Genomic DNA, 12,760 nt, shown 5'->3' with positions numbered 1-12,760 from the left:
GCAGGCTTGATTAGCTTTGGATGCTTCTTTCAAAAAACATGAAGAAAAAAAAATAGAAACTGTACAATTTTTGTGTAATTAAAAGCTAAATTGATCATTGAAGTTTACTTTTTATCCGGTTACATCCAGCTTAATGAATTATCCTCTAACTAGTCTATAGATGTTATTCAAGATTAATCGTCATTAAATCACTGAGGCTTGCGAGCAGTGAAAACGTTCCAGCCTCCTCAAGCGTTTTCAACGCAAGCATTAGTCCTCGCATTTAATTACTCGGTAGCATCCTCAGGAACACAGGACATAGCTGCAGACTTGTGTGTGTGTGTGTGTGTGTGCGCGCGCACATATAATATGCAGGTCCCCAGGAGTGTGGGGTCAGATTCCCAGCATGTTCACTCAATAAGCGATTAAACGAGGGCCCTTCAGCTTAATTACACCGAGGCCACCTGTAAGTAGATTAGCTGATGGTGGAGCACAGCATTCTGGGTTAAATCAAAGAGCAGGAGCAGCAATCACTTCGCTCAATAGAGCTGATTTCTTCTTCTCCAACTTTCATTACTTGCCATCTCTGCTAACAGCCTCCCAATCACCTTCCCAAACCTCATGTCTGTAGTAGTTCAGCTGTTTCTTTTCTTGTATACTCATTTCGGTGTCATTTCTGCACCGTTGGTTGAGCCAATGTCAATGGCATAACTTGATATCATGTAAACTCAGTTTAAGTATGTTCCAAACAGAATCAGTTGTTTAGGTTATTTTTGATTTGTTTGTTGGCACTATTGCAGCCAAGTTTCATTCCGAACTATCTTCATCCATGTTGTTTAGTTTGTGTTAAATGAAGTGTATCAGGGCATTCCACAGACGTCTAGGCTGATTTTAAATTTAAGATGTATGGAGGAGAACCAGGCATGTTCTCGTTGCTCTTTTTCTCCACATGCCTGTTTTAGTCAGTCTCCAACAGTGGTCGTATATTGTTTTAATCTATTCTGGCTGACATCATGTTCTTCTTCATCGTTTACTTTTAAAAGCTCCTAGATTTGCATAAACTCAATTGACGGGATTTTCCTGCTGTTTTCCGTTCAAAAAGATGTAATCCACCTTAATCAGACAGACAGGGTGCCTCCAGTGTGCAGAGCGTTCAAGCCTTTACCCTCTTTACGCAGATGTAATATAATGGGTTTGCTTTTTCAAATTTGTATTTTATATTCATATTATATTTTATTTAGGATCAATTTAGTTTTTTATTTCAAGAGCATATTTTTGAAAATGTTATTTTAGTCTTAGCTTTTTTACAGTTTCCAGTGAAATTAAATATTTAATTTTACATAAACATATATATTTCACATATTTTAATTAAAGATAAATATTTTTGGTAACACTTTATAATAACTGCACGCTAATAATTCTTAGTTAAGCAGAGTGGCCACGGGTGGGTTGGCACATGTTAATGTCAAGCCCTGGTTAATGTTGTTTATATGCCTATGTGGTGTTTTTAGTATGCTTTAAGACAAACCATGAGCAAATTTTTAAGTCAGCACCATTACTGAGTACTTACTTGAACCAAAGACAGTCTCAAAAATAATGTTTGAAATCACTGGCGTTTCTGACGTCACAAACTACAGCACCTTGTAACCAATCACGTCAACACACTGACGGGTTGTAGCATATCATTAACTATTCTCTGAAGCAGGGGAGTCTCAAGATAAGGTGTGTTATCCCGGTATCTGTTGATATGAAAAATCATGCCCATTTAGCAATATAGCGGGTGAATGATGTAAATGTAAATTCCGATGTTATGTTGAGCTATATGCTTTTCTTCACTGACGTTCTATGATGTTTGTAAGGATGCTGATAGATTGTTAGAAGGCAGCTGTCTGACTCTGAGATGGTGATCGCGTACATGGTTTGTGTAACATTAGCAACACATTATTAGCTGTTTGTTAACGTAGTCAAGCAAAAGGCCAATCATATGAATTATGCGTCCAACGTAATCAATTCTGATACATCGACTTGTATATGCGTCTGCATAATTCACTCTTCCTCTTCTTCTGAATCAGTTTCTGGTTCAAACATATATGCCTGAATTAAACCAGTATTTCCACTACTGTATTTACTACAGTAAAGTTGACCGAGTGGATCTCTGAGCTGGTGTGAGTGAGTTGAGGCGGGGCTAATTTGCATATTCTATGAAGGGTGTAGACTTACATCAAGCTATTTTAAGGCATGAAGATTTTTTTTTTTTCATAGGGAAAAACATTTAAATATGCAATTTTGGTGATCAATGGTGAGTTTTAAGGGATACAATTATTGACAGCCATTGTTGTTATTTTAATTCAATCAGTTTTTTCCCCCCCGATTATTTTTATTTAGGGCTGATTAATCGCGATTAATCGCATCCAAAATAAAAGTTTGTGTTTATATAATATATTTGTGTGTAGTGTCTATAATTATTTTGTATATATAAATACACACACATGCATGTATATATTTAAGAAGTATTTGCATGTATATAGTTTATATATATTTATACATAATTAATATTATATATAAATATAAATATTTGATATATTAATAACACATTTTTCTTAAATATACACATGCATGTGTGTGTATTTATAATATATACAAAATAATTATACACACTACACACACATATATTATATAAACACAAACTTTTATTTTAGATGTGATTAATCACGATTAATCGTTGCCCAGCCCTATTTTTAGTGCATTACATGATCATTTATATACATACAGTATTTGTTTCATTTAATATTTAGTTTTTCATATTGTTTATTATTATTTATGTGTACATAAAAATAAAAATTGTAATACATAATTGTAAAAAAAAAAATTATTTTAATTTTTATTACAAATATTATTAAACGTTATATTCATAACCGTGTAGTTCTCCCCTACTGAGAGATTCAAGTGCAGTGTGGCACAAATACAGATGCTAACATGAACCCATGTTGGAGGAACCACTTTAGAGTTACAGCGCCGCCATCCCTCCAGCTAGTGTCACATGAGCTTCAGGCTGGCGGACTGTTTATCTCTTCTACTCACTACCCCCAGACAAATACAGAAAAAGTGTGAATGCACATTTACACACACGTAGTGGTATTCCTTCAGCTTTTTTTTTCTTCTTTGCTCTTTGAGAGTGTGCACACATGGCTTTTGTTCTGACATTAGCTGGGAGCTGCCAGATCACATTTAGACAGGGTCTAAAATAAGCTCTCATAAAGCCGGCACAAAGAAGAGAGAGAGGGGGGAGAGGGGGGAGAGGGGGGGGGGGGGGGGGGGGCGACAAACACACAATGAGGGATTTAGAAGGAAGGAAATGCAAGGTGGAGTGACTCCAACACTTCTTTAAGCAATAGACAGAGCGGCTGACAGATTCTGACACTCAAATCACGCCGCACGTCGCTAACCATTCTTAAAAAACAATGCCTCGATTTCAGCTCTGGGAATAATGAATTCCACAATTGAACATAATTTGGATTTATTTGATCTGACATGGCTTTGAAATGTTTTGAAAGTAGTTTCCACATTTACTCTTTTACATTGATAATAATAAGACCACGTGACACTAAAGAGCTTTGCCATCACAGGTGTAAATGACAGTTTTGAAATGGAAAATGGTTCTTTTAAATGGGTATTAATATTTCACAGTCTTGAAATACTTTTTACTGTAGATGATCATTAGAGATTTCTTTAAAGTAGTATTTCTCTAGTTTTTACTGACCCTAATGTTTCGAAAAGTAGTTATACCTCTGTGCTTCTAAATTTAGTGTGGTGTTTAAATTTAGCTCTCACTTACATTTCACTTCTGGGTATTAGTGTAGTGTGACGGACTCCTTCATTTTATTTATTTATATTATTCCCCTGAATTAACCCACTGTCGCTGCTTGCACTGTGTTTGCCTTGTCGTAGAGGATGAATGAAACCTCGCTGGATATAAATACACCAGAGATGTTCAGAGTTGAAAATAACTGGAGGTGACAGAACCAGTTGGCATGTTTATGGGTGCTGGCATATCTCAGGCTCCATCTCTCCAGCTTTATCACGTCCCTTGCCCAATCTCACAGTCTCTCGCTCCTAACCCCGGATTACCGCTCGCGAGAGGGATCACAACACCCAATCACAGACCGCGGGAGGGATTAAGAGTGGGAGAGACAATCGCTCACGAAGGATTCTTAGAAATATTCATAAAGAACAGTCAGGGAAAATTCAGTGTTGGAGAGACTCCGGGCAGAGGGAGGGTTGCCAAACGGCAGCGACAGAGAGGGAGAGAGAGCACTTATGCAAGAGAGGCATCTAAACGAATCCAGTCAGACTGTGTTGTGTTTATACGGCGCGCTCCGTTGATGTGGTGAAGAGTTATAATTCTGAAGAACAGCGGAGCGTTTCGTCTTCACCATGCACATCCTCCAATCCCACTGTGTTATCAGGTGAGACTCTTCTACCTGTTATCGCTCCACAAGCTATGCTGCTCTCGTAATGTCTTAACAAGGTTCCCACGGTATTGGAAAGGAATTTTAAAAAATTGGTGATATCTAGATCTGGAAAAATTAGGGAAATTTAGTACATCTTATTTAATAACATTTCTATTTTTAATGATTTTTTTTTCTTCGAGTTTTGTTAAGATTTAAAATGTTTCACCAACTAGTGCAATCTCAATAAATGCATTCTAAATCCTATTAGCTATACTGGTTATACTGTTATTATTATTAGTATTATGACTTTTAATAATAGTATAATTTTATCATCATTATTATTACTATATGTATATAATATGAATATAATTCATGGGCGGGGGTTTACACAACACAAGGAAGCTTAATTTAAATTGTTTAAATAAAGGGAAAAGTTTTTAAATGGGTCTAACACTAGTATTCAGAAACCAAGTGAAGTAATCAAATGGGAAACAATACATAGGCTATTAATCCGGATTCATTTAACATTAAAGCTGCAAGCAGCGATGGGCGGGCCCTCGCACCTGTAGCACGTCGGGATCTGAGGCAGCCGTGTTGCATTTTCTGCAGCTCAGCCAGTGCGGATGTGCATTTGCTACGCTGATTCGTTAAAGGTCACTTCCTGTTGCCAGGAGGTGGCGCTATGACTGTGGGTGAATGTCGGCATGTAGATTTGTTCAGGGCGGGACTCTTGTCAAATGTGTTAAATTTCGTGCAGATCTGGGCATTTACAGCCAAGTTACTACAACTTCCTGTTTCATGGCGAATCATCGACGCCACGGACACGCCCATCGACGAAAACGCGCAGATAGCACAACTTTTCATCGTCAATGCCTTTAGAAGGCACAGCAGAAATTTGAAGGCGATCCGACTAAAGCCCTAGGAGGAGTTAGTTAAAGTACGTAATGAGTAAATCATCCAAAAATGGCGGTAAAATTAGAAATGGCTGACTTCCTGTTGAGTTTAGGGCATCGCTCCAAGAGACTTTTCTGTGCGTCTGGACATGGTAGATGTACCACAGAAATTTCGTACATGTCGGTCAAACATGCGACGGGGGCTGCTTCGTTAAATGTCACTTCCTCTTGCCACTAGGTGGCGCTATGAATGTGGGTGAATGTCGGCATGTAGATTTGTTCAGGGCGGGACTCTTGTCAAATGTGTAAAATTTCGTGTAGATCTGGGCATTTACAGCCAAGTTACTACAACTTCCTGTTTCATGGCGAATCATCGACGCCACGGACACGCCCATCGACGAAAACGCGCAGATAGCACAACTTTACATCGTAAATGCCTTTAGAAGGTACAGCAGAAATTTGAAGTTGATCCGACTAAATCCCTAGGAGGAGTTCGTTAAAGTACGGAGTGTGTAAATCGTCCCAAATCGGTCGCCGAATTAAAAATGGCGGACTTCCTGTCGAGTTTAGGGTATGGGTTCTTGAGGCTTTTTGTGCGTCTGGTCATGGTAGATGTACCACAGAAATTTCGTACATGTCGGTCAAACAAGCGGCGGGGGCTGCTTCGTTAAAGGTCACTTCCTGTTGCCAGCAGGTGGCGCTATGACTGTGGGTGAATGTCGGCATGTAGATTTGTTCAGGGCGTGACTCTTGTCAAATGTTTAAAATTTCGTGCAGATCTGGGCATTTACAGCCAAGTTACTACAACTTGCTGTTTCATGGCGAATCTTCGACGCCACGGACACGCCCATCGACGAAAACGCGCAGATAGCACAACTTTACATCGTCAATGCCTTTAGAAGGCACAGCAGAAATTTTAAGTCGATCCGACTAAATCCCTAGGAGGAGTTTGTTAAAGTACGGAGTCTGTAAATCGTCCAAAAATGGCCGCCAAATTCAAAATGGCGGACCTCCTGTCGAGTTTAGGGTATGGGTTCTTGAGGCTTTTTTGTGCGTCTTGATATGATACACGTCCCCACCAAATTTTGTGCATGTAGGTTGAACATGGACGAGGGGCTAATTTTTTCCAATTTTCTAGGTGGCGCTAGCGTGCCATTTTGCCCCGCCCATCTGCGAAACCCACAAAATACGAAATTTTTCACCAGTCCTGACATGCGTGCCAAATTTGGTGAGTTTTTGAGCATGTTGCGGCCCCGAAAATTGCACTTACTTTGCAGAAAAAAAAAAAATAATAATAATTAAAGCTGCAAGCAGCGATGGGCGGGCCCTCGCACCTGTAGCACGTCGGGGTCTGAGGCGGCCGCGTTTCATTTTCTGCAGCTCAGCCAGTGCGGCTGTGCATTTGCCACACTGCTTCGTTAAAAGCCACTTCCTGTTGCCAGCAGGTGGCGCTATGACTGTGGGTGAATGTCGGCATGTAGATTTGATCAGGGCGGGACTCTTGTCAAATGTGTTAAATTTCATGCAGATCTGGGCATTTACAGCCAAGTTACTACAACTTCCTGTTTCATGGCGAATCATCGACGCCACGGACACGCCCATCGACGAAAACGCGCAGATAGCACAACTTTTCATCGTCAATGCCTTTAGAAGGCACAGCAGAAATTTGAAGGCGATCCGACTAAAGCCCTAGGAGGAGTTAGTTAAAGTACGTAATGAGTAAATCATCCAAAAATGGCGGTAAAATTAGAAATGGCTGACTTCCTGTTGAGTTTAGGGCATCGCTCCAAGAGACTTTTCTGTGCGTCTGGACATGGTAGATGTACCACAGAAATTTCGTACATGTCGGTCAAACATGCGACGGGGGCTGCTTCGTTAAATGTCACTTCCTCTTGCCACTAGGTGGCGCTATGAATGTGGGTGAATGTCGGCATGTAGATTTGTTCAGGACGGGACTCTTGTCAAATGTGTAAAATTTCGTGTAGATCTGGGCATTTACAGCCAAGTTACTACAACTTCCTGTTTCATGGCGAATCATCGACGCCACGGACACGCCCATCGACGAAAACGTGCAGATAGCACAACTTTACATCGTCAATGCCTTTAGAAGGTACAGCAGAAATTTGAAGTTGATCCAACTAAATCCCTAGGAGGAGTTCGTTAAAGTACGGAGTGTGTAAATCGTCCCAAATCGGTCGCCGAATTCAAAATGGCGGACTTCCTGTCGAGTTTAGGGTATGGGTTCTTGAGGCTTTTTTGTGCGTCTGGTCATGGTAGATGTACCACAGAAATTTCGTACATGTCGGTCAAACAAGCGGCGGGGGCTGCTTCGTTAAAGGTCACTTCCTGTTGCCAGCAGGTGGCGCTATGACTGTGGGTGAATGTCGGCATGTAGATTTGTTCAGGGCGTGACTCTTGTCAAATGTGTAAAATTTCGTGCAGATCTGGGCATTTACAGCCAAGTTAGTACAACTTCCTGTTTCATGGCGAATCTTCGACGCCACGGACACGCCCATCGACGAAAACGCGCAGATAGCACAACTTTACATCGTCAATGCCTTTAGAAGGCACAGCAGAAATTTTAAGTCGATCCGACTAAATCCCTAGGAGGAGTTCGTTAAAGTACGGAGTCTGTAAATCGTCCAAAAATGGCCGCCAAATTCAAAATGGCGGACCTCCTGTCGAGTTTAGGGTATGGGTTCTTGAGGCTTTTTTGTGCATCTTGATATGATACACGTCCCCACCAAATTTCGTGCATGTAGGTTGAACGTGGACGAGGGGCTAATTTTTTCCAATTTTCTAGGTGGCGCTAGCGTGCCATTTTGCCCCGCCCATCTGCGAAACCCACAAAATACGAAATTTTTCACCAGTCCTGACATGCGTGCCAAATTTGGTGAGTTTTTGAGCATGTTGCGGCCCCAAAAATGGCACTTACTTTGCAGAAAAAAGAAAAAAAAAAAAAAAAAAAAAAAAAAAATAACCCTAACAGTTTCAATAGGGTCCTCGCACTGTTAGTGCTCGGGCCCTAAAAATGAATGACAGACATATGGCTGCTGTCACTTTAGAGCTAGTGCACAAATCCTGTGTTCATTATACTGGCATGCGTTTTATGCTTCTTAAAGACAACACCGACTATGTTTAGAGTACTCACGAAGACTGAAATGGACACAATTTTGTGTGTTAAAGCAATATAATCCGCGAAAACCCTTAACGATCTGTTCCTGATCAAGGGAATCTACTTCAGGACCCTTCTTCTGTGATTCATCCTGCAGATTTCTGAATCATGTATGCCACTGCAGCCGAGTATTTAATGAGAAACCATTTTAGTATCGTCAGTTCGAAACGATTATGAGCCGGCTGTTAGTCACTTTGTGCGCAAAACTATAGTCACTCATTCCTGGTTGATATCATGATATTACTGTGCAAACTGCTGCCTGTCCTTTCAGATGTTACAGTGGTTGTCCTCTGTCCATTTAATGGGAAAGTTGTGTAGCTCTTCCATTTGGATCCGGAATAATTGATGTTTCTGCCGAGCAAGTGCCAACTGTTATTTATTTGATTTACCCCTCCCACTCAGCAACATCCTCTGAGGTTTCTTTTTATATTGAGTGTCAAAATGGAAAAAAAAAGGCCTTCCTGCTTCATCTTCCTCTATGTGTATGTCTGCCCATCTGTTTATCTTCTCACGAGATCTTTGCACATTACCTGGGCCGTGTCAAAAAAGTCTGAAATGCATGTGAAATCTGCGATGCTTGTGTTTGTACGTTTGTGTCTTCTTTGTGACGAGAAGGTTCCCACGGGGACTGCAGATGATTGACAGTTGTATTGGTAAAACCATCCACGACAGCAAATCAGAGCGATCGTGATGAAGACAACCCGGCTTTATAGTGACATTTCTGTCGTCCTGAGAGCGAGCGGGAGAACGAGAGGGACAAAGTCTAGAGGCTTCAGTGTCCTGGCTGAACCTCAGACAGACATATTAAATGACATTCATAAATGACGTTCCACAGCTGCAGAATCAATACAGCAAATGACAAAAACAATGTGGCTGGGGGAAAACACACTAGCCAGTATTACACTTTGAACCCTTTTTAATCTTTCCCCCATGGCTTTCAACAAAGATGGCCTTCTTTGTGTTTGTGTGTGTGACATTGTGATGGCTTGAGGGAGCATATCACATGAACCTTGTTTTGTGTTCTCTTGGTAATTGCTGGAAGATTTTATCAAACGAGAAAAGGGCAAACTCAAGACACTAACACCAACCTCCAATGGGATTCTTAAAGGGATAGTTCACTTTGAAATTAAGTTTTGATATATTTTAGCTTACCTCAAGGGCATCCAAGATGTAGGTGTCTTTGTTTCCACAGTATTTTGATATTTTTCGGTCAAACCGTTGTTGTTTGTCAGTCATATAATGCAGGTTTAGGGGGTCCACCTCAAAGAGCATGCACAGAGAAGTCCAAATTAAACATGATTTAATGACTCGTAAATGTAAGTACACATTGATGGCCTAAGACACGAAACGAGCGGTTTGTGTGAGAAAACGAAACAATATTTATATCGTTTTTACCTCGTGTAACCACAGCCATGTCCAACTGATCTGAAGGCACGGGCGCTTCGGTCTGCGCATGCCCTTGAGGTAAGCTAAAACATATCAAAAATTAATTTCAAAGTGAACTATCCCTTTAAATTGCCTTAGAACAGGGGGTTTGGGAGCCCCAGGGGAATTTAAGGAGGTCCATGAAGAGGTTCAGAGAAAAAAAAAACACAATTGAATATCCATATAAATACAAATTATTATAATATTTATTTATAAATGAATATAATTAAATTAAACAGAATTTAACGTGAACATTTTCTGTAATCATGACATTTTCACAGTACACCAATGATGGGTAAAAAAAGGATACAGATGTGTAAATATTTTTTTCAGATAATATTGTACGCATTCCTACACTTATATTCACATATAGATTATTATTATTATGTAATTAGTTAGGAAATGGGTCCCTCACACAAGAATGATCATATTTCGGGGGGTCGGTGGTGCTAAAATCTGTGAAAACCCCTGCCTTTCAAACAATACGAAATAAATGCTTTAGTACATATGTTGCTCGTTTTCTAGTATAGTAGGCTATAGATCAAAGTTCTATATTATCACTGTATTATATGGTAATGTCCCAACACTGTATTTTTGTAAGGGTATATAAGCTTTTATGTAACGGGACAGATGTTTACCCCTTCAGCTTTTAATGTTTAAATTCATATGTCATGCCTTTGACGGATTACTGCATTCAAGGTGCCCCCTTCCCCACTCAAAATCAATCTTGTGATCGTGCGTATAAACTCAAATTAGTATCATGTGGCGTTTTAGAACTACTCTCCCTGTAGACGTCAAACTCTTTTTGATGTTTATTTAAAGAGGCTAGCATTAGCGTTAGCAGAGGCAAAGGCGTTGAAAGGTTGTTGAGAGACTAGCACCGAATTTTAACAGATTTGCCTGCATTATTTGGGCACTTTGTTACATAACTGCTCTCTTTCTCCCAGCGTAGAGCTGAGCCACTCCATCCCTTTAATCACAGACAGACTCAATGTACCGGGAAACTGTGTCGTTCACACGTATATGTCGCTGGAGGTCGCGGAGTGGCTGTATTGTTAAGCCACGATGTTCAGTTGAATCATGCGGATCACTGTCTGCAGTCTCATTGGTAGTCGCCGCATTGCGTCACTGCTCATTTGCCCTGCTCTATTTTGTTACATCAGTGACTGTCTATGTCTCTCATGAGTCTGGTAATCACCAGCTCTCATTGATAATTCATGATGTTCGGTCATTTTAGTGCTGTCAGTGTACATGCCTCTTTAGTCGTAATGGGTGTTCCTACTGCTGGATGACCTGATGTTATTGGTGGTGTTGCAAAACTGGTCTTGTTTGGTTTTAGTTATAGTTGTGTTTCCCTATTGGTAGTATTTTTATATAAAGGTATATTACACTAGCCTGACTTCGTCATACTCATATTTTAATTTAGAATAGGGCTCCATATGGCTTTGATTATGAGGCGTGTCTTAACCTAACCAGGAAAAAAAAAAACTCTGCACCCAATTGGATTGGTCGGTAGACCTACAACCAATCAGAGCAACACAGTAAGTCAACTACTTTGCATAGCACAGTTGTCAACTACAGAACTTACTTATTTTAGAAGTTAAATAACGAGTGTTGCTTCTTTTACTTGGTCCTCCATGAGTGCGACCAAAGGAGAAACCACAACGACCACAGGCTTTTCATTACGTCCCATCTTCTTAGCGACCGTCGGAGCCAGCTGATAAGTTACGCTTTTGCCGAATCATGTTGGAAGGACGGCAGAAATATATTTCCGATCGACAAATGCCTTGATTGCAGTTTTCTGTTCGTCTATTAAAATTAATGTGCTGTCGATTTATTTAACAACAGGCGCGACAGCGGAATCTATACATCTCAATTCTCCAGCTGCAGTCATCTTTGAGGGAAACCAGTTAAGCGCTCTTTGATAGCGTGACGATTACGTCCCCGCAGATCATCTGTCCATCATCGTAAAAAAACCCGCCCTGTCAATCTGATTGGCCCGATCATTTTTTGACTGATCATAATTACTCCTCAATGGATCGAGTCCAGACCGAACTTCCCGACCAAAAAATGTTGTGGGCGGTGTTCGGGCTGGCGTCCAGGCTAATATTTCACCCAAAAAATGAAAATTCTGTCATCACTTACTCGCCCTCAGTTTGTTCCAAGCTTTTATGAGTTTATTTGTTCTGTTGAATACATACAGTAGGATATTTTTTTAAGAATGTTGGAAACTAGACAGGTGACGGAAGCCATTTTACTTTTTGAAAGTATATTGTGTCCCTGCTATGGAAGCCAATGACATTGGCTACCATCAATTGTTTGATTACCAGCATTCTTTAAAATATCATCTTTAAAATATCAATATCACAGAACAAAAAAAAAAACTCATACAGGCAACTCTCATTGAAAATGACATTCCTAGCGCTTTATCACTAGGCTTTTTTTATTTTTTTATTATAATTATTGGGAATTTGTGTAATGATTTAAATGTGAAGTCTGTAAGATTTGTTTGTGTAAAAATACATTCACTATCCATTGACTAATATTAGTTTTCCATTCATGGGTTTATCTTCCCCATAAGTAAATGGTAAGTGGTCTGCATTTATATAGCGCTTTCATAGACCTCATGGCCACCAAAGCGCTTTACATTTTTGCCTCAAATTCACCCACTCATACACTCATTCATACACCGATGGCAGTGTCAGCCATAAGAAAAATCTTATTATATAAGGACATTGAAAGAATATCAGTCAGCTTCCGGTTGCTCTGTTGCTACATTACTGTTTTGATTATTAATTTGTGTTTTGGGCTGGTATCATCTTAAGTAGATGTGTTTA

The 12,760-nt window shown here is 40.1% G+C and overlaps 1 protein-coding gene across 2 annotated transcripts in view; it reads left to right on the top strand.

Annotated features, from left to right (window-relative positions):
* Positions 1–12,760, top strand: part of thrab (thyroid hormone receptor alpha b) — a 145,081-nt gene that overhangs the window by 113,267 nt on the left and 19,054 nt on the right. The window contains exon 1 of one of the 2 annotated variants that reach the window (XM_089122077.1): positions 4,255–4,445. The exons of the other annotated variant lie outside the window; for it this stretch is intronic. Within the exon in view, the coding sequence (XP_088978203.1) occupies positions 4,414–4,445 (32 nt within the window). The 5' untranslated portion in view covers positions 4,255–4,413. Of the gene's footprint in view, positions 1–4,254; positions 4,446–12,760 lie in introns of those variants that run through there. 2 annotated transcript variants of the gene reach the window in all.

Source organism: Pimephales promelas, chromosome 17 (assembly GCF_988280905.1).
Source record: "Pimephales promelas chromosome 17, fPimPro1.hap1.1, whole genome shotgun sequence".
NCBI lineage: Eukaryota > Metazoa > Chordata > Actinopteri > Cypriniformes > Leuciscidae > Pimephales > Pimephales promelas.
The sequence above is the reverse complement of the archived record's forward strand: the minus strand, read 5'-3'. Positions and strand labels throughout refer to the sequence as shown.